At 39.2% G+C, this 22639-nt stretch overlaps 3 protein-coding genes across 3 annotated transcripts in view; 1 reads left to right on the forward strand and 2 right to left on the reverse strand.

Annotated features, from left to right (window-relative positions):
- The window catches only part of AVEN (apoptosis and caspase activation inhibitor), a 97559-nt gene extending 93280 nt beyond the window's left edge, over positions 1-4279 (reverse strand). The window contains exon 1 of the mRNA XM_005149275.4: positions 3970-4279. Within this exon, the coding sequence (XP_005149332.2) occupies positions 3970-4212 (243 nt within the window). The 5' untranslated portion in view covers positions 4213-4279. The remainder of the gene's footprint in view (positions 1-3969) is intronic.
- CHRM5 (cholinergic receptor muscarinic 5) overlaps positions 1-9366 on the forward strand; it is a 45693-nt gene extending 36327 nt beyond the window's left edge. The window contains exon 2 of the mRNA XM_005149273.3: positions 7496-9366. Coding sequence (XP_005149330.2) covers positions 7579-9159 — 1581 coding nt within the window. The 5' untranslated portion in view covers positions 7496-7578 and the 3' untranslated portion in view covers positions 9160-9366. The remainder of the gene's footprint in view (positions 1-7495) is intronic.
- Positions 9367-15622: 6256 nt separating this feature from the next.
- LOC101873960 (fibrinogen-like protein 1-like protein) lies at positions 15623-20092 on the reverse strand. Its single transcript, XM_013129108.1, has 2 exons — positions 19945-20092; positions 15623-16323 (listed from the first exon to the last, which is right to left on the reverse strand). The coding sequence occupies exons 1-2, from the start codon at positions 20090-20092 to the stop codon at positions 15623-15625; spliced, it is 849 nt and encodes a 282-aa protein (XP_012984562.1).
- Between the last annotated feature and the right edge of the window lie 2547 nt (positions 20093-22639).

Raw genomic sequence — 22639 nt, forward strand, 5'->3', positions numbered from 1 at the left:
AGCTCATACTAAACTAGAAAACATTTATCTGATGCTGACAGCATTAGGTGTTCTCTTAGATCAGTTCTACATGTGCATGGATTATAAGAAATTAAGATTACTAAACAATAAATAAATGAGATTTCATCTTGAAACTAACCATAAGCAAGAAAGACTGCACTAAAATCTGTTAACCTCCATTCTTTAGGAATAAAATGTTAGAATAAAAGTGGGAGATAATATTGGGTCAATGCCAACTGGATCTTATACTTTAAGCATCATAATTCCACATTATTTTACTAAAAAATAAGTGCAAATGTGTTCTATTTATTTAACACAGAATAGGTGAGTTAATGCAGACAAACAACAGGAAATTATTCAGGATGACAGATCTACAAAGAAATCTGCCATTTGTTAAACCAGCTGGTCATAATTAGACTCAGATTCATTTTTAAAGGGAGGACACAAAATCTTCAGTAATCAAGCCCGTTAAATCAACATGCACACTAGTTACAAAAAGATGTAACAAGTGCAAGATCCTTCTTCCTCTTCACCAGGATTAAGAACACTTCTCACAGCTTCTGAAACAACTCTGTGTTTGAGAGAGGCAGCATCTCGTTTCAAGAGCAGAGCTGAGGAGTTCCTCAGAGAGCTATTTCTTCAAGAGCTGACAGAAATCACGAAAGCTTTCATCTTTAAGACTCTGATCCACAGCTGGATCTACCATGCAGGGTATGAATAAGACAATTATTTATAAACAACATCCTGATCTTCTACATTAGCACCCAGCAGAAGAGGAGAGAGCTAAGCAAGTACTTAGTCTTGACAGGCTTTGCAAGTAGCACAGCTGATTACTCATTACTAAAACCAAAGAACTGCAGTACACTTACAGTAGTCTAAAGTCAAGTGGTGTCCAGCCTTCACTGGTCCACCAAAAAACTGAAAAGCAAATGTGCCACTACACTCAGAAATACAGCACAAGTCAGAAATAACATCCTTCTCCAGCTCCAAATTCAGGTTTAGGAACCATTAAATTAAAAAAATCCAAACACAGCATTTGAAGATTAATAGTAGCTTTAAATGAATGCAATTGATTAACAAATATTTCTGCTAAAATATTATGCAATTTAATGCCAATTTCTACTTCATTATAAAAATTGTTAAGTATTTCCAATAGTTTTTAACAATCTTATTTAGCTTCACTGAATCCATTCACCTATGATTTTACTTGCATTTTACTGCTCTGTCCATAGATGACTTGGCATAACAAAACCCAGATTCTTTACTACAACTTCATGTAGGTTTTGTCATAAAGCTTTTCATAATTGAAGACACAATAAGATACAAACTTCCTAAGCAACAACCAATGCTCCAGCAATGAAGAATTAAATAGCCAGCTTAGCAACAATATTTTAATAAACAAATAGGGTATAAAAACCTATATAAGTATGAATTTATCACAGCTTTTAAACTACATAAGAGCCTAGGCTTAAAATTATTCTCAGGAAATAATATCAGGTCACCTGTGTTTATAAATTTATTAATTTTATTTTATAATATTAAAATATTATTATCAATTTAGTTTATAAAAAGTCAGAACGATCCCAATCTAGTAAGAAAATTCATCCAAAATGCCGAGCTGACACCAGCAGTGTGGAAAATGCAGAATGTTATCCACCACAACTTTTAGCCTAGAAAGCAGAAGGGCTAGAATTAATTGCCCTTGGAAATCCTATATATTACAAAATTACAGATGAATTTCTCCAGGGTATTTCAAGGCCCATTTGGAAAAGAAAAAAAAAAAAAAAAAGGAAATTTTCAGAGCAATGTGGTAAAACCACTCACATTATCCATATTATTATTATGCTGGCCCTGCGGGTTTGCAACTTACTCATCATCACTTGAGAAGCTCTGACCCCTGTTGGTGAAAGACAGCAGGATCCCCTCTCTTACACAAACCGCGCTCTCACTGAGCTGGTGCACTTGTGTAAAACAAGTTCCTTTGCTAAACAAAGAGAATGCTAAAGAACTAGGAATAAAAGGGGGTAATTTCCTGCCAGGCAAGAGCTAAATCTGTTCAGAAAACGTGGTCAAGCACACATCAAAGACAGTACAAGGGAGCTTGTCTGACGACACAGATGGAAGGAGAAACAAGGAGGTCCTCCCTGTTTCAGAAGTGGTAAATTGAGATTGGCTCAGAGGTAGCACTAGACAGCAGCAGCTGCAGGCTGGCACAGCTGTTGACACTACGGCTGGATTGCTGAAAGCCAGTTCTGTCTAGGCTGCAAAACATGAGATTTGTGGCAGGTGTGCTAAGAGACCATACAGTGCTTAACAGCAAAAGCCACCAGCATAGGGAGAGCAGTAAGCTTACTCTTCAGTAAGAGTTCTGGGGAAACCTTAGCTACTGCTTCACTTAAAGGCCCAATCCATCTTATTCGCCTTAGCCAAAAATAAACATAGTCACTCTGCTAGACTAAGATGACAATTGTATCAAAGTCAGTAACACAGCAATCAGGCAAAACATACTGTAAACTATCCCAAAAGAAAAATTTTTAACTGCTTCCTAAAATATTTCAAGCAACAACCCATACAAAAATGCACACATATAACATGATTCCCTTCCTGAGTGTGTCTTTTAAATTATGAAGAGGACCGTGCTGGGTCAACAACACCAGAGAAAACACAGATAAAAATGCATCTCAACTTAGTCAGAAATGGTTCAATGACTTTTAAAAAAAAAATCAGCTCAAGATAGAAGTTTCCTCAACTAATACAGGTGCTAAATTTCCCCCCTATTTCTCTATGGCTTATGATGGAGGACTACTGTTCACTCTAGAATCCAAACTTGTCCACACACATAACTATGAACTCAACAGTTGATATCACTTATAACTGAAACTACTAACCAGCTCCTTAGGTAACAGTACTGATCCAATCTTTTATCTCCCAAAATAGGAGTGCTAATCTAAAGACAGTAACAAAAGGGATGAATATTTTACATTTTTTTTTAAAATCCAGCAGCAACCACAGGAGTTCTAATGCAGATAAAACACTGCTGGGTCCAATTAAAGCCATGGCATCATAGAAGTAAAAGTGAATCTAATCAACATGATGCTGAAAATGGGGTAGCAGCTGGCCCATCTACATTAGGACTCCCAGTGCTGCCAAAACTAATCAGTATTAGGTCATCATTGTACTCTTTTTCCAGCCCAGGGACAACCACGATTTCCATTTTGCAACAACATTAACGGAAGCAAAAAAAATGTGAATGTGGTACTGTCAACGCACTTATAAATGGAAACAGGTTTTTAAGGCACAGCATTGATCTCATACCTTGGTGGGCTGTAGAAAGCATTTTAACATCTCTGCAGGAAACTGAAGATAGTTGTGGTACACTTAGGCATATCTGTGCTACTTCTGAACTACTAAAAACACTTTAAAATTGGTCAAAGCACAACTATCACCTTTTATTAATGACAAATATGTGTTCCAATGAATCACACATATCAACGCTGTAAAATTAGCCATGTTACTACTTCACTGCTAGTACCACGGGCTAGCCAAGCCACACTCATTTCAACTTCTAATAAGCTTTACCAAACATAGCAGCGCTTCACCTCTATTTACAAACAGATGTATTTTTCAGAAGCATTTATTCAAACGCCACTTGTATATTTCAGCACACAAGTATAAACTTACTTCGGCCAAAAAATCCCTCTCTTTCACTAGAGCAAGTAAATGCTGACTGCTGCTGCTTCAGGAGATGGAAGAGGGCAGAGGGTGATCACAGACACCGAGCCCACCCCGAAGCCAACGTCAACATCATCCCCCCCGCTTCCCACCACCTCCAACTCCTGGGAGTGGCCGCTGCCTGGCTCCACCCGGGAAGGGGTGGAGCAAGAGAGCAGAGGCAAAGGGCTGTATCCCCAGCCTGACAGCCACTGCTTGCATTCAGCTCCGCCTTTCTAGCGAGCTCCTCGTGCTTACCCGCCGGGGCCGCTGAGCTGCGGGCGGCGTTGCCCCACGACCTCGAGGTTCTCTTCTTCCGCGGCGCCCGCCTCCTCGGTGTCCGCGAGCACCGCCTCTTCCCCGGCTCTCGTCTCCGCCGTGGTAGTCCCGGCTTCTTTCTTCAGTCGCCGCATCAGCTGCCTTCTCCGGGTCGCTGGGCCGCCGGCGGCCATGCCGGCCACCTTCCCTGCGGGGCAGGCAGCCGCCCCGCTCGGCCTGCATGGTCGGCCTACGGGCTTCCCACGCGGCGCCTGAGGCCGGGCCGGCCTGTGCAGTGCCGGTCCCCGCCTACTCCCGGAAAGAGGACGAGAGAGGGAAACGGCGGCGCTGCGGGGCGGCCGCGCCCTCAGCAGCTCCCCCTGTCTGCGGCACCGGCGGCCGCGCGGCGCGGGTTCCGCGGCCGGGATAGGAGCGCTGCCGCGGGTCTGCGGGGCTGTCTTGGCCTTCCTGGAGCGAGCCCCGGGCCTGGGGAGCGTTTTCCTGTGTAGCCTCTGCAAATAGCTTTCCAGGTGTGTTTCAGCCAGAAATGTGTTTAATGTTTAGAAAACAGCAGTCTTGGCTAAAGCCATTTAAACTATGACCTGCCATTTAGATTGGACCTTAAGATCATGGAGTCCAACCATTAATCTGACACCGTCAAGTCCACCACTAAACCGTGTCCCTGTGCACCACATCTACATCTACACTTCTTTTAAATACTTCCAGGGATGGCCACGCAAACCCTTCCCTGGGCAGCCTGTTCCAATGCCTTCACCAATGCCTTCCACTGAAGCAATTTCTGCTAATAACCAGTCTAAACCTCCCCTGGCACAAACTGAGTAATTTTCTCTTGTCCTATCACTTGTGTGGGACAAAAGACCAACATCCCACACACACTTCAACCTCCTTTCAAGTAGCTGTAGAGAGCAGGAAGAACTCCCTTAAGTCTTCTCCAGGTTAAACAACCCCAGCTCCCTCACCTGTTCCTAGTAAGACTTGTTTTCCAGACCCTTCCCCAGCTTCGTTGCCCTTCTCTGGACCTGCTCCAGCATCTAAATGTCTGTTTTGTAGTGAGGGGCCCGGAACTGACCTCAGTATTTGAGGTGCCACCTCACCAGTGCTGAGTACAGGGGGTTGATCACTGCCCTGGCCCTGCTGGCCAGAGTTTCTGATACAGGCCAAGATGCTGTTGGCCTTCTTGGCTGCCTGGGCACAAGTTGGCTCCTGTTTAACCAGCTGTCAACCAGTACCTCCCAAGATCTTTTTCTGCCAGGCGGTTCTCCAGCCACTCCCCACAGACCTGTAGCAGTACATGGGGTTGTTGTGACCCAAGTGCAGGATGCGAAGTTAGCTGTGCACAGCAAATGAGGGAAAAAGTGACTGAATCCCAGCTGACAGGGTGTCACACACAAGCCTGCACTGCATGAAGTGTGTGTCCTCTGCTGCCTCTTGCTCCGAGGACCCAGCACAGGACATGGGAACACCTTTGTGCCATAGAGGAAGGCCAGTTTATCCTGGCACCCATGCTGTCCTGAGGAAAGTTCAGTGATCACTCTTGAGCATGCAAGCTGCCGTTTGACAACACACATTAAAACATCAGTCTGGTTTTGTAGGGTTTTTAAACCTAAGCAGTCCTTACAGCAAAATGTGACCACAACTCCCATACTGTGAAATCATGAGCTGTCGTGTTTGTGAGCTACTACCTGTGGCAAGGGCTTCTTAGTTCTGGGGCATACCATGCAGCAAATCAATAAATCAGCTTAGCATGAGTCCAATGCAACACAAGCAAATAAATGAAGTAGCAGGGAGCAGCACTGGCAAGCACATTACAAAGACATCTAAATGACTCCTTGTGCAGCCAGCAGAGCTCTGGCAGACCCAGTGCTGAGCTACAGCTAATAAAACCTGGCAAACCCAAGCTGCGCCTGCATCTGTGGTGCAATTAATCTGTGACACGAACAATCTGCCTGCAGATAACTGTAAGATGACTGTATGTATAAATTTAACAACTCCCTTTAGTTAATACTTACAGCTACATAGAAAAAAATCACTAATATTTAACAACAAATAGCAAATATCATTACAACTCACAAGCGTGACGTTCTTGCATTGATGATGAGAGACAGCAAAGTCATGATACTATACATGTGCATTTTGATTTAATTTTGATCTCATTATTATAATCTCTTATGATCAATAATTAACATAAATTATGTTATCATAGCACACAGAAGTCACATTTACAGGCACTATTGATATATTAATATATTAATATTGATACGGAAATAGAGTATGAAAGATAACACTGCAAAATGTTAACACAGACCTATGAAACAAAAGATGATAGAATATGAAGAGATGAAAAGAATGGCCAACATGCCAAGAAGAGAACTTTGCATACTAGCAGCTTAGCTACTGTCAATTTTTATAGGCATCACAGTAAAACAGCTCATTAGGGAGGAAAGACTTTGCATGATGATAATGAGAGTACTTTCTGTTTAGAAAATTAATTATAGTTTCTATGCTGTATTACCACTGTTACTGCTGCCCATGTCAGTTCAAACCAAGAACAACTGTGTCAGGACAGCAACAATTTCTGCTTATCCTGTGGCTCTGAAGTCTGCAGTCCACATGGGGTAGCTTCAGCAGTCTTTCTTCCTAAATTCTGATGTTAGGAAGGAACAAGAAAATAGCAGTGAAGAATGTAGGAAGGGATGGACATCAGAGGCATGTGTACATTAATAGAATGACAGTGGTGCCATTCCTACCTTTTGCTGCTTATACAAGTATTGAATTGCTTTTTTTGTGTTGCTTGTCATTGTGGTCATGCATTGCTGCTTCCATTTCAGTTCAGTCAACCCTGCCATCCAGCTACCCACACTACCCAAACTGTATTTCCACACCTGGCACAGTGTCCTCTGTCCTGAGATCTCTTGGTAAAGAAAAGTCTTTCCTGACCTATTTTTCCAAAAACATCTTAATGCTGCCTCCTTCCTTAATTCAAGTATTCCAAGCACATCTAACACCAAATTGTTACCTGCTGCCACTATGCCAGCATGGTTCCTAATTCCCCATACATCCTCAGTTTCCTCTTAGTCTCTTTCTGTTGTTAGTGACTTCTCCAAATTTTCCAAAGATCATTTTTGAAATTTTGTATAGCACTGTTGGAAACAACACAGTGATTCACTGTCTTACTGCATTGCAAAACTCTAATTAGTCTGTCTTTACGAATATGTAGTGTGTCTCCTAAGATATTCAAAAGACAAGAGCAGGTGTGATTGACTGTCTTAAGAAACAATAGTTGTTTTGATTGCATTTAGAAATGTCTTAAGGTGACATTGTCCAAGAATGTATTTTTGTGTGGTTTAGTTACATCCATAATGGTAGAAACAATAACCGAAATGCAAAAAGAAAGCACAAATAATTTGAAATATTATTTAACAAGTGTTTTATCATAATTCTAATGGAACTCTGTGCTATTTAATGAGCTCTTTTCTTTTTCTCTTTTTATCTTTCATGTTTACAGCTGTCTCCAAAAGAATATTTTTGAGTACAGTAAACAATATGCAGCAGTGCTAGGATCCTGATGATAGTATACCAAGAACAAGAATGGAAGTAAATTTATTCAGCAATTCCACTGTAAACAGTTCATCCATCAACCATAAGCAGTTAGAAGGGCATAGCCTCTGGGAAATCATTGCTATTGCCACTGTAACTGCAATTGTAAGCTTAATAACCATAGTGGGAAATATTCTTGTGATGATATCATTCAAGGTTAACAGTCAGCTCAAAACTGTCAACAATTATTACTTGCTCAGCCTTGCCTGTGCAGATCTCATCATTGGAATATTTTCTATGAACCTTTATACATCCTATATACTCATAGGCCATTGGTCTCTTGGAAGCCTTGCCTGTGACCTGTGGCTAGCCCTGGACTACGTAGCTAGCAATGCCTCAGTAATGAACCTCCTCGTCATCAGTTTTGACAGATATTTTTCCATCACAAGACCTTTAACTTACAGAGCCAAGCGCACGCCCAAAAGAGCTGGCATCATGATTGGTCTGGCTTGGCTAATTTCCTTCATTCTGTGGGCACCCGTGATCTTATGCTGGCAGTATTTCGTGGGTGAACGAACAGTACCACCTGAAGAGTGCCAGATACAGTTTTTATATGAGCCTATTATCACCTTTGGTACTGCAATTGCTGCTTTTTACATTCCGGTGTCCGTGATGACCATTTTGTATTGCCGCATCTATAAAGAGACAGAGAAACGCACCAAGGACCTTGCTGAACTGCAGGGTTCAGAGTCTGTGGCAGAGTTTGAGATGATAAAGCCTCAGAAAGCATTTCTGAAGTCTTGCTTCAGTTGCAAGCAACAAAACTTAGTCAAAAGAGAGAGATGTCAAGCTTCCTGGTCTTCATCTAGTCGAAGTACGTCAGCCACGGTGAAAGCCTCTCAGGCAGCAAGTACTTGCATTGACTGGGCTAAGGCTGACCAGTTAACCACCTGCAGCAGCTATGCATCTTCAGAAGAGGAGGATAAACTTGCCACAGATTCAGTTTTCCAAGTAACTTACAGAAGTCCATCTAAAGGTAAGGCAGAAGAGTTTAATGAAAGTACGGATGTTGTCAAACACCAACCTGAAGAAAATGATTTTGAGAACCAGAAATACTTTTTGTCACCTGCCAAAGACCACGTACAAAAAAGTAAAAAATGTGTGGCCTATAAATTCCGGTTGGTGGTTAAGGCTGATGGCACCCAGGAAGCCAACAATGGTTGCCGTAAAGTAAAAATAACTCCCTGTCCTGCTGCTCTGTCAAAGGATCCTTCCATCAAGAGCATGGATCCAAATATAAATAACCAAATCACCAAAAGGAAACGGATGGTTCTTATAAAGGAACGCAAAGCAGCACAGACTTTAAGTGCCATACTTCTGGCTTTTATTATCACATGGACTCCCTACAATATCATGGTTTTGATTTCCACATTCTGCTCTGACTGCATTCCCCTGACACTGTGGCACCTTGGATACTGGCTATGCTATGTGAACAGCACTGTTAATCCCATGTGTTATGCTCTCTGTAACAAAACTTTTAGGAAAACTTTTAAGATGCTGCTATTCTGCCAGTGGAAAAAGAAAAAAGTGGAAGAGAAACTATACTGGCAAGGCAATACCAGACTGCCATGATTTGTTCCTATACAAGGGATAAGGGAAAAAATAGATATTGATATAAACTAGTAAATTGGGTCTAATTCTGTCTTTTCAAAATTGCTTTATATGTCTAAGTGTTAAAAAAAAATTCTACCAAAAAAAATATTTTGCATTAAGGTAGTGTGCTTGGGATAAAGAAGTCAATGGCTACTGTGAGCAGCACAGGGTGGTTTTGATTATGCATAAAAGTTACTATGCTTGGGGTTTTATTTCTTTCAGTTTCTTTCAATCTGAGAATATATGGAGTACATAATGAACTACTAGAAATTCAAGTGGGATGGTCATCCAGTCGTCAGGTCAGGTCACCCAGTCTACCTCCCTGTGATGCAGAACTGTTTCTTCCTACAGTTCCTTTCTAGTGTATTGTCTTCTTAGCTTTCAGTGTTCCAAGTCACCAAACAATGGAGCTTGTACTGAGGTTTTTGAGACTTTTCCACCTGCTGTTGGAATGAAACAAGGAATATTTAAAGGAGGAACGTTGTCATCCCCAGTACTAAATCGTTAGGGAGATTCATAGCACTCCAAATGAACATACATATTGTAGGAGAATGTAATGCTGAGAAAACTTCCACTTTAAGGATGACTTTTGTGGAGACATAGTGTCCTGGGTTCAGCAGTCGCAGTAATTTTTCTCCTTTGTGGTAGCTGGTGCAGTGCTGTGTTTTTGACTTGCAGCCTGGGAACAGCGCTGATAACACTGATGTTTTTAGTTGTTGCTAAGTAATGTTTGCTCTGACCAAGCACTTTCTGAGTCTCATGCTCTGCCAGGGAGGAGGGGAAGCCAGGTGGAAGTAGAGACAGGACACCTGACCCAAACTAGCCAACGGGGTATTCCATACCACAGCACGTCATGCCCAGTATATAAATTGAAGGCAGCTACCTAGAAGGGCTAGATCACTGCTCAGGTCAGGCTGGGTATTGGTCGGCAGTTGGAGAGCAGTTGTATTCTCTTCCCTTGTTATTTCCCTTATCATTATTATTATTGGTGGCAGCAGTAGTAGTTTTGTTTTATACCTTAGTTACTGGACTGTTCTTATCTCAACCTGTGGGAGTTACATTCTTTCAATTCTCCTCCCCATTCCTCCCAGAGCTGGGGAAGGAAGGGGAGGGAGTGAGCCAGCAGCTGTATAGTTCTGGGTTGCCGAATAGGCTTAAACCACAACACATAGGAAGGGCTTGTAGTGGTGGAAATAGATGACCTATTTTGTATATGAAGAAGCCAGTACCAATTTCAGTTCCATTATGCAAGTCACTGTCACCTGGAAAAAATGATGGTGCTTAGCAGATACTTCCAAGTTTCTCCATTTCCCAATGACTGTGAATGAAATTTTAAGATTTTGATGTGATAGTTTCAATTGAAATCAGAACTGACTGTAAAGCATAGTGGACGCAGTCTATCTATTTTACAGCACAAGGAAAGTATGTTTTTGCAATCTCCTTTGTTGCACTTCTCCTTGCTCCAGTATTCCATTACTGATGGAATGAAGCAAGAAGAGGGAAAAGTATGTATTGATGCCCTGTGCATTTTTGCATATGTTATGAAACTACTATAAACAGTGACAGAGTTGTCATCTCTGAAAAAAAAAATAATTTTTTTTTAGTAATTTTTTAATATTTCTATAAAACTATTAAGGAGGTTTTGCACCTTCATAGCACTTTATATCTTCAAGTAGCTTTACAAATATTAGTCAATGTCAGGTGTTTGGAAACAGAAGTTATCTTCACTCACTATCTTTTGGTCCAGCAGAACCATATCTGCTGCTGTACTGAGGGCTGGAGTCAGCCCTTCTGCTGGCTGTGGCTTCTGGGACTGGGCTGTACTGGCCTAGATGCAATGAGCTCAGACTCTGGCCACTAACTGAGGCTTGTAGGGCTTTTGGGTGTGTGGTGAGGACCCTCCTGTGGCAGGGTTGAACAGCAGGTGCCTGTCTGATGTCTGTGTGAAATTGACAGGAGTCCTGCAGCATTGACTGAGCAGGAGGCCATTGGTGCAGAGCTGGTGCCCTGACTCCATGCGGTGGGAACAAAACATGAAGCCTCAGAAAAGGCCATGAGAAAACACAGTTAATGATGACAGGAGTCATAAAGAATGAAATCCTAAAGTAAACAAATGTTTATGAAGTTCAGATTCAGTTCAAGCCTTTCTATCAGATTCTGAACAAGAAGCCCTTGAATATTAGTTTGGGCCAATCTTCATATTATATCTAATATATGCTTTAGTGGGACATTGCAGTGGTGACATGACCCAGTTGCACATTTCATGGATTGTATTAGTCATCCTGGATGTACCATTGCTTTCTGTGAAATTATTCATATTAATTTATTAAATTATTGTACCATCAAAATGTTGCTGTACAGATAAATAATTATTCCATGTCAACAACCACAGTACAATTGATTAATATTCTATATCCCCAATCTCCAGAGGGGAAAATTGTGTCAGTGAAAGATTAGCAGTGTAGTAATGTAAAAATATGTTCTCTAAACTCAGATGATTGCTTGTACAACAGACCATACTGTGCCTATTATTTTTGTGCATTAGCATATGATTGCTTATTAAAGGAAAGTAAGGGTCTTTATATAAAGACCTGTTCATCAACTTTCCTCTGTCACTATCCAGAGCTTTTCTTGTGCACAGTAACTATGTACAAGTTGGTTATTATATTTGGTTTATTTTATATTACAATGGATCAGATATGCAGTAAACTGTTTGATTTTTAGCAAATGAATGTGTTCCTGTGTGGCACAAGCTGTAGTTAAAGGCAAAATTTATGAGCTAGTGAGAGTTCCTGCTAGCTACAGTGTTGTTGCTAAAGTAAAGCATTGGCTTCTACTGAAATTAAATGGGATACTTTTTGTTGGCTTTGGCTTCTGTTGAACAGCAGTGTTCTGTAGATGTTTATAGACTCTGTGCTCAGCAAATGTATTAGAATACACAGTGACGGCTGCAACAAAGTTGGTTCAATGTATTTGTGAAATATGTGCTCAAACTATGCTGCTAGCACTTCACTATGTGAGATGTGAAGACATTACATGGCCTTACATGGCCAAACATGGGTACATTGTAAATACCTGGAATCCTGTAAAGAGGTCTGTGTTCCTTTATTGTCATGTGTGAAGTTTATTCTTAAAAAAACCTCAAAATCACAAGAAGAAAAATGTGATCCTCATCAGACTGTCAATTAGTACATAATTATATTTCGTTTTCAAATTATATTTTATACCTTTAAAAAGTGTTGTGGACTTTTACAGTGTGGAACTACCTTGTTATCTGTATTTCTGTCCTTTTAACGAACATTATACTGATCCTATAATTGATTATGGTCATGGTCAGGGACTGGTGAAAAGAACTTTTTTGTAAAAAGTACATTTAATTTATACATAATCACACACACACACATATATATGTATGTATGTATTTATTGCCAATACAGATGCATAAATATACATCCCTAACTAAGGTTTTCAGAGACATGGCACCTTTAATATTTTTGAATATTGAATTTTCTCACAAACTGGGGTATCATTTTTGTGTCTCCCTTTTCATACATATGATACATATTCCAGATCTCCATAAATCATCAAGTAACATTCATTTTCTGTAAATATAATTTATGTTTGTAGATAAATACTTGGAACAGTTCCCAGAATTTTTAAATGGGTATAGAACACTTAGTTACAATTTTGCACCTTTTGTGACTTGATAGCATGGAGTGAAGAGTTCTGCAACAGACAGAAAGTCAAGATAGAATAGAAATGCACAGGTTTTCCTTTATAGAAAAAGTCCTGTTGAACTGAGGAAGATGAAATCAGAAGGGTTATAGAGAAAATACTGTAAGAACCTGTAAAATATGATAAAATGTATTTTGCCATTAATTATATAATTCAATTGCAAATTATGCTTATCCTACTCAACTATGCATGTCTATTAGTAACAGCGATTAACTGTTGAAAGTTATTTTTACTTGTGGATTTTTGTTCCTCATCTCTATTGTACTGATAATGGGACCTGTACTGGCATATATGGGCTTGAGGAGTCTAGATACAGAGAGAGTGATACATTTCAAAGCAAAATCCTTAATTGTACTTCCTTATCACCCTTTAGATATTGTTCCAGTTTTAGAGCTGAGTGTCATGAAAAGTCCCCATCTCTAATTTAATTATTCTGACTGTTTTATCTCCCACAAAGGGCTTTTTTCAGAAATCTGTAACATTGCCTCCTTGTTGTATTTGATAGGTGACCTGACCATTGTAATCCAGGAATTCAGTAAGGCCTACTGAAACAGGAGCCATCACTGAGCAGGACCTGAAGAAGTACGTGTTGAGAAGAAAACTTTTGAAGGATTTTAAATGTCTAGTTATTTGGGGAAGACTGGCTTGTTTGATCTATCAGCAGACACATGAGGAAACTAATGGCATTTAGTAGCTAATGGCCTATTACTCAATAATATTATTTACTCAATTTAGTATTGAGTAAAAGGCAGCAGTTTTACTGAGACTAATTAAAACTGAAGTTCCTGATCTGGTACATAGCCCAGCAGTGCCTAGTAAATGTTTACCAAAATGGAAAAAACAATTGCAACACCCTCCCTTTCTGAAATAACAGTCAGAGATTATCTGGCTTCCAGTTTTGTGCTTCCATGTCAAGGTTGTTGAAAACATATTTTTGGAAGGTGTGTAAGAATCTGGCTATATGGCAAATAATTAAAATAAAAGCTATGGGAGACTGGCAGCATTTGGGTGATTTTCTTGTACTGTCATTACGACTTTGGAGGCAACGTGATAGAGTTACAGCAGAACCCACATTAAATTGACTCAATGACATAAACTCAATTCAGCCACTGTCTGTTTCTTCCCCTATTACACTTTTTGTCTTTGAACACAATTTTAGAGGAGGAAAAAATCAGATGCTGTGAAGTAGACATGTATGCTATACTGGCCTCCCCCACATAACACATCTGTAGCTCTTCCTGAAAACATTGCAGTGCATTGTAAAAAATAAAAATTCCTTTCTTGGCTTTTGCACTTTCTAATTAATTTCTCTTGTAAGTGATTCTGGCAGTCTTGGATTTCTCAAAACACATTACAACTTTTTGTTTGCAAAGTAATTTTCATGGAAATTATGAGATTTCAGTTTTAAATTGAAAAGCAGGAGTTTGCCCGTATGTGTTGGTCAGCTTTCTGTAACTGAAATACCTAAGAAAACATAAAAGATATTCTAATTATTATTCTGACATTTAGATCATTAATAAACAATGCAACAATTAAAACTTCAGTTGTTATTCAGCTTTTCCAGCCATACAGAAATGTGTGAAGTAACCCAAACAGCTGTAAAGGAAAACAAGGTCTTCAGGATTATCAAAACTGAAATCCTTTTATTTCTTGTTTTAAGAAAGGTGAATTTACCATGAAATTTAACATTTCTCTTTTTATTGTATAATCAGAAAAAAAGGTGCTGTTTAAATAAACCTTGAGTTTAAATTAAAAGTCAAGTTTGAGTACCAAAACAATTTAAGCTAGCAAATATGAAATAAAGGCAACACTTTTATTTTCTCACAGTGATACTAAAAAAAAGAAAGCTGAAGCACATCATGGGAGAAGCAACAGTCAAAACATGGTAAATAAAGTGCAGCAATATCCAGAAAAAAAAAAGAGAGAAGCAGAAAATAAACAATTGCAAAATCAATTTGATTGTTTAAAAAATGTGTTCACTGAGTTTCTTGAAGAAAAATTCAGAGGAATTGTAAGTTTTGGATTAGCAGCTTTCAGTGGAAAAGTTCATTATTCCATTAGCTCTGGGTCCTTTAAAAAGAAGGAGGAAAAGAAAATCCTATGCTGAATACTTCACTGTATATGGTACAATTAAAAAGCTGAGAAGAGTCAATGAAGGGGAAAAGAAGCCATTGGAGATGAGACTAATTCCAGTTTTATATATTAAAAAACCTTTCACTGAAGATAAAAGGAAAGGGCTGATGCTGCCCTATAGTACACAATACTCTCCAATATGTGTTTTGTAAATGTAGGTACTTCACTGGAAATTTCCTTCCTGCATGATATATGAAGATGTGCAATTATAAGAGATCAACATTCATACTGGAGCAAAACTTCTGAAATGCATGTATGTTCATGTATATCTTGTCATGTACAAGACATCAAATATTGGATTTCATATACGTGACTCCTCTTATGGCTAAAATACTATAAAATTAAATATTTAAATATTCTAGTAGAGGCCTCAGTTTCTGACAGTGACTTCTCACTTGTGTGGTTGGATGATGTCTATGTCCTGGTCTAGTCCTGGACAATATGCTGTCATAAAGCCCTTGCTAAGGTCCAAATTTTTAGTCATGATTACTTAATGTGATCATTCAGTCAGTGTGAGTTCACTTCAGTTACTGGAGAAAGAATCTATGATCCTTTCAAAGTACACATGGCTTATCTACAGTTCAACTTTCTGACACAGACAGGACTTGGTTGGATATGACAGGCTATACTCAACGGGTTTGATCATCATCCATGCAAACTTGCACATGTGTTGCTTGTTGCAGTCCTTTTGCCAGTAGATCACATTCCTCCGGTTTAGATTTGCTCCAGCACACGCATCATACCACCAGCCTCCACCAGGAATGCCATTGTGTTCCAGTTTAGCACAATTCTGAAAGTAATTGTCATTGTCTCTGTCTTTGGTTGTGAATTTCTGGTTGTCATGAAGATAAGCTTCAGTGTCCAAGCTGAGAGCATCAGTGGCATTGCCTTGGTATAGACCAACTCTGATTCGGTATTGAGACTCTTCATCTTCAATAAGGAATGGTTCATACTGTCCCCATTTGATTTCAGCATTTAGGTTTACAAGCTTAACTCCAAGTATATATCGCACAGAGCTGCTTGTTAACTGATGCATATATTCATTTCCTAACCAATGGTTGTCATGAATGGAGCCAAATCCATATTTGTAATCCTGCCAGGTCCTATCAAAGTCGACAGTACTATTGGCTGTAATGTGCTGGATTACTGTCCAACCACCATCTTGCATGTTACACGAGACTACAATTGGGTCCTCCTTTGGCTGGATGATGTAAAGACCATCTCTGGAATTTCCTTTGGAGTGCTGAAAAATCTCAAAACAATCTCTTGGATAGTCTTGAGTATGAAAAAAAAATGGAAGAAATTAAATTTCTGTTAATTTTTTAAATCTGAATTCTGTCCTTTAGAATGAATGAATGGCTACACTCTGACCAGAAACTGACTCTGACTTCATCCCAGGTAGTGGGCACCTGCTCAGCTAAAGGGGAAGATTGCACAGCAGAAAGTGCAGGAAATGTTCAGAAATTTTAAAATGGGTTTGTTAACCCTGTCATACAACGTAAGTGTGATTTTGCGTTTATGACAGCAATATAGTTGAAAAGCCAGAAGTTAGGTACATTTTCTTCCTGTGTTCTTCTAGTTTGAGTAGTCACCAACTTTTCAATTCCCTGTGTCGTGTGTTAGACCACTGTGTTTAGTTACAGGAGCTATCTTTATCCTCAAATAAATCTAATTTCTCTTTAACCAGTTTGCACTTTGGGCATATATAACATCTTTGCATTGAATTCTGCTAAGTATGCCATGTGTTCAGTGGTAAAAGTGAGATAGTAAAGCATATTTCTTGCTAATATAAAACTTATAAACATCTGAGGCTTTTCTTAAGAACAGTTCATGTCACTCAAATTCCAGGCTAAATCTTACCATGGATTTACAAGCAGAACTACAGTGCTGTGCAGTGACAACACCAATACCAAGAAAATATGTGAAAGTGCTTTTACACTTTATTATTTATCCAATAGACTCAGAGGTAACAAAAATGGCATGTAAGGCTTAGGATAACCCTCTCAATTGGGCTGAAATATATATACTATGTTTTTTAAATGTAACTTGCTTCTAAGGTAACATCTTGCTATAGTATAGTATCAAGCATCTCTGAAGGCACAATGCTCTGCTTTTTACAAATGGCTACGAGACCTCTAAAAGTCAGAATATAATTAATTTAAACACACCTTTCTGTATGCATGAATTCATATATAAAGAATACCTTTTGTAGAGAAGGATGTTATTCAATGTCTGTTCTGTCTGTTAGGTAGCATAAAGAAGTTCTTTTATTATTTAGTGTAAGATAAATCTTCTGTTCCTTAATTGTCTTAGTAGCTTTTCTGCACCTCTTCATTGCAAATTAATCTCCTAGAATGTGGGTAAAATTTGCACACAATATTGCAGATGGCCCTATGCAGTGCCACTGATTCTTCCCAGGTTTTATTAAAAACACCTTTGTTGGTATATTCCAGAATTGCATTTGTATTGCTTAATTTCCTTTAATCTACAGTTTGGTTTTGGGATTTTTGTAACTGGTAAGGTCCTCACCTTGCAGTAAAACCTAGGATCTTGTGCTTTAGTTTTCAACTAAATGGCATTGCTTAAGAACAGCTGATTTTTAATTTTTTTTCCTGTGTAATATTCTGTTTTTTTGTATTGGCATTTCTCTACTTCATGTTATCATTAAATTTTATCAGCATATGCCTGTTTTTGCATCAGTATACTTAATAAGAATATGGAAAAGATTACCTATGAGCAAATACTTGCAAAGTCTCCTCTTGACTTTATGGTTTACTTTTCTAACCAAGTCATTGTCATTTACTTTTCATTCTCTATTGAAATTATAATATAACTTTAACTTCCCTGATTTAATACTGCATGAAGTATTATATCATAGGCTTTGTAGAAGTCCAGATGGACTAAATCTGTTAAATACTCTTTTTCATAGAATCACTATTGTGTTAAAGATGGTCTTTTATATTTGATATTCAGAAGATTATTGGTACTTCTATGCCACTCAGGACAGATTTACAGGAATAGACAGGGTTTCCAAGGTCTTACTTTTATGTCTTTCATTGCCTAATAGAATCTACAGCCATGAATAGAATATATCTCAATATTATCTGCATGCTGTTATTAAACATCCTGAAAGAGCAGAACTCTGTACATGACTCTGTACTCCAATTGTTAGAACATTTGCTTGGTAGACATAGCCTGACACCAAACCGGATCCCATGATTTTATAGAATTACCATTATTTAAGTGATTATATAGTGATGTACACATCAGTGATATATACAATGACTCTTGTATTTGCCCTTCTCAGTGAATATTATTCAGGCAAAATACAACAACTTCTATAGACAGATAATGAGAAAATAATTTAGGCTGAATGTCACAAGATTAATTTGGAAAGTGGATTTTATAAAACCTCAAGTACCATCAGTCAAAGGAGTAAAATGAATCAGCCAACTACTCTTTTAATATACAATTTATATGGGATCTACTTTGGTAAATGTATCAGAAACCCTAACAAGCTGGACCTCACAAGCTAGATAGGCAGAGGGATGCCTCAATTATAGGTACCAATGGGATTTAGGTACTGAGGTGTATGATGTAATCTAGATATGATTGTCCATAGAAAAGTCTTCAAATGAAAAAACCCTGGTAATTTCTCTTGAATTAGATGGCAGCTGAGCAAGGGATTAAAGATGCTGGAGAGGGACTCTTCATCAAGGATGCAGCGATAAAACAAGGGGTAATGTGTTCAAACTAAAACAGGGGAAGTTCAGGTTAGATACAAGGAAGAAGTTCTTTACTGTGAGAGTGGTGAGGCACTGGCACAGGTTACCCAAGGAAGCTGTGAATGCTCCATCCCTGGCAGTGTTCAAGGCTAGGCTGGACAGAGCCTTGGGCAACATGATCTAATGTGAGGCATCCCTGCCAATGGCAGGGGAGTTGGAACTACATGATCTTAAGGTCCTTTCTAACCCAAACTATTCTATGATTCTGTGACTTCAGGTCAGGACATGCTCATATTGCAAAGCAGGCCAAATGCAAAGTCTTGTGCCTAGGCTGGGGCAATTCCAAGCTCAGCTAGAGCTGGGCAAAGAATTGGTTGAGAGCAGCCCTGAGGAGGACTTGAAGGTGTTAGCTGATGAGCAGCATAACATGACCCACCAGTGTGCACTTGCAGCCCAGAAAGCCAACCATGTTCTGGGCTGCATTAAAAGGAGCATGGCCAGCAGGTCGAGGGAGCTGATTCTGTTCCTCTGCTCTCATGAGACCTGACCGGCAGGTATTGCCTTCAGCTCTGGGGCACCCCACACCAGAGGGATGTGGACCTGCTCAAGTGAGTCCAAAGGATGGGCACAAGATGATCAGAGCACTGGAGCACCTTCCCTGTGAAGACAGGCTGAAAGAGCTGGGGTTGTTCTGCCTGTGGAAAAGAAGGCTCTGGGAGACCTTAAAGCAGCATTCCAGTACATAAAAGGGGACTACAAGAAATTTGGAGAGTGACTCTTTACAAGGGCATGTAGTGATGGGACAAGGGGGAATAGTTTTAAACTGAAAGAAGGTAGATTTTTTATTATATATAAGGAAGAAGTTCTTTACTGTGAGGGTGGTGAGACACTGGCACAAGTTGCTCAGAGAAGTTGTGGCTGCCCCATCCCTGGAAGCATTCAAGGCCAGGTTTGACGGGGCTTTGAGCAACCTGGTCTAGTGGAAGGTGTCCCTGCCCATGGCAGGGGAGTTAAAACCAGTTGATCTGTAAGGTCCCTTCCAACCCAAACCATTCTATGACTCTGATTTTTGCAGGTCTAGCTTTCAAATATATTGGCTGAAAATGTTACAGTAACACAATAAAGTAAAACACAGCATGCATCCAAATTACCCAGCTCTCTTTATGAGTACCTTTTTCATTGCTATTACTCAGTCTCTCATAGCCTCTTTGGGGAAGAAGGTGGGCATTAGCCAAGACCACTGCCTCTTTAGTGCTCACTGACACAGTGCATTGAGAGAGCAAGAACAGAATAAGTCCCACTGAGCTCATCATCAGCATCTTCCTTCCAAGTCAGTCCTTCTGCAGCAATACAGATCTGTAACACAGAGTGGATTAAAAATTGAAAGATTTATGACTTGTAATAGAACATTACAAAGGTATTGAAATACTTGTAGTAAGCCTCTGCCAAAATCAGCTTCTCCCATCTTTCAAGGACCTCTCCCTTTCCTAATGTCTTGCACCCTGTATCTGACTGGCCATTCCTCTGACACAGAGGATTAGAATGTCTCCTAGCTGTTACCATGTACCATGCTGGGCAATGAAACAGAATGTAATTTCGTGTATGACAGAAAAGTAACGATGGAAGAAAAAGCACATCTTGTATTTATCAGAACTGAGATATTCCCTGAGTCCAAACTGTAGTGAAATAGAACACCAATGGTCAACCTGGCAGAAGCAGTAACACTAGCTCTGCTGTCTAGTTCAAACAGTACTCAAAGACAGGCTTCCTGAGTGCTGACAATATTTGTATGCCTTGGATAACTTGCTTCAGTACATCTGGACTACCCTTTTTATGAATTTCCATCTGTAGCTTTAAATAATAGGTCACAGGTTTAAATCAGATTTAAAAAAAAAAAATAACAAAGCAAAAAGAACTTTTCTTCAACCTCAAAACCCACGAGGGGTTAATATATTGTAGCAAAACCTTTTTGAGCTTGTCCTCCTTTTGGGGTTCCACATCTAGTAACCCTCCATCCAATACAGCAAGAAGTCTTACGCTATTACTGGACTAAGTCCTGGGGTCCTCAGGCAAATCCCAGTTTGACTCAAGAGGAATTTTTGTATCAACAGCAGCATAGGCTGAATCAGGATAACTAATGTTTCCTGTACTCTCAAAGGACACATTTGCTTAAGACTTGCCAAACTGGGGTGTGTTTTTTTTGTTTTGGTTTGTTGGGTTTTTTAAGGAGAGCTCCTCCCAGTGACTTTGGCAAAGGCAGCAAACAGATTTAGCAAGCAGCTCTTTCATCAGAACTTATTTCCTGCCAGCGTCAGCATGGACTACAGAGGCCAGTACCCTTCTCCACAGTGGTTTATGTTCCAGCAAAGCCATATTCCTTATAAATGTAATGACTTAGCAGCAGATTCAGCAAACAGTATTCCAGATAGAAAAAAAATCACCACATTTTAAAAAATGTCCAAGACAAATCATGGTAAGAGAGTTCAGGTATGAGAGTTAATTTTTATAGATACCAGGCAGAAAAACAGCAAACCAGAATTTTCTACTCTACCAGAAGCGATAAAATAATAATTCTGATTTAGTATTAATATACAATTTGCTATTTTATGCAGGGCTGGTCATTTGACATTGAGATTTTAATAAACTGGGAAATTACCTCCCATTAAATTTGTCATAGAGTTTCCCTTAAAGCATTTAAGTTGTACTCTGCCTCCATTTCCCACTGTCATGTATCCTTTCCCTTGAAAGCTTCTATTATTCTTTCTATTATTAAGTATTATATTATAAATGACTTACTTAAAATAAAAACATAACCCACAAGCATCACTAAACTTCAAGAAAACTGTACTTGGATCTGAAGTTATTATTTTAGAAGTTTTATTTTAATTTAGCATTTCTGAGTGAGTCAGTCTTTTTTCTTCCTTCATATTGACACACTGAAATGATTTACAGATCCATTTAAGTCTAAAATAGAACTTAATATTATGAATTATTAAGAAAGCAACTGAGGAAAACAGCACTAGGCAGGCACCTTACCTCTTTCAAGTGAAGCTTGGCAAAGAAAATCATGCAGAAATGAATGAGCTCATTCTGTACAGTTGTACTTTGCCTGATACTTAAGGTGAATAAATCAGCTCCAACACGCTATCTCAAATGCAGCAAAATTGCATCATTATTTCACACTGTGTGCTTACTCTGGTGGACTTTATTCTGACATATTACACTTGCAAGTATTTATGAATTATAAAGTACAAAGTCCTTCTGTAAGGATTAAAACAACACAGTAACTAATTAAATTTCCTTGATCAACAAATAGACACAGTGACAGAGAACTGTGAAGAGGCTTTAGTTCCGAAAATTACTTACTTTGCTTAAATACACACAGACAGATGCTCAAATTTACTGTGTCATTTTGCAAAGGTGAGGACAACTTGATTTTTAAGCGTTAGGAACAAGGGAACAGACCAACCATAAACCTTGTTACTTCATGTTACAACATGAATGAGTGAGAAGCAGTGTCTCAGAGCTATAAAAATAGGAAAAAAACCCCAACAAACCACCAAATCAGAACAGGCTGGTCAACAGAGTGGTGTTTTAGTTTATTTGAATTAACAAGTTAATTAACATTAATTCAGGTCAAAACTGTAATGAATTAGATTAATTAATTGTTTCTATGTACCTGGAAGTTGCACTGTCTATCTGCATGGCCTTTAGATGACATCTAATCTAGCATTTACCCCTTTCAAGATGAGCCAACAGTTTAGTTTTTGTGTTCCTTGATCCAGCCTGCAACCCACTTCGATCAGATTCTATCCCTGAAACAAGCCACAGTTAAAACTGTTGGAGCATTTACATCCTCTGCAAGC

Source organism: Melopsittacus undulatus, chromosome 4, assembly GCF_012275295.1.
Source record: "Melopsittacus undulatus isolate bMelUnd1 chromosome 4, bMelUnd1.mat.Z, whole genome shotgun sequence".
NCBI lineage: Eukaryota > Metazoa > Chordata > Aves > Psittaciformes > Psittaculidae > Melopsittacus > Melopsittacus undulatus.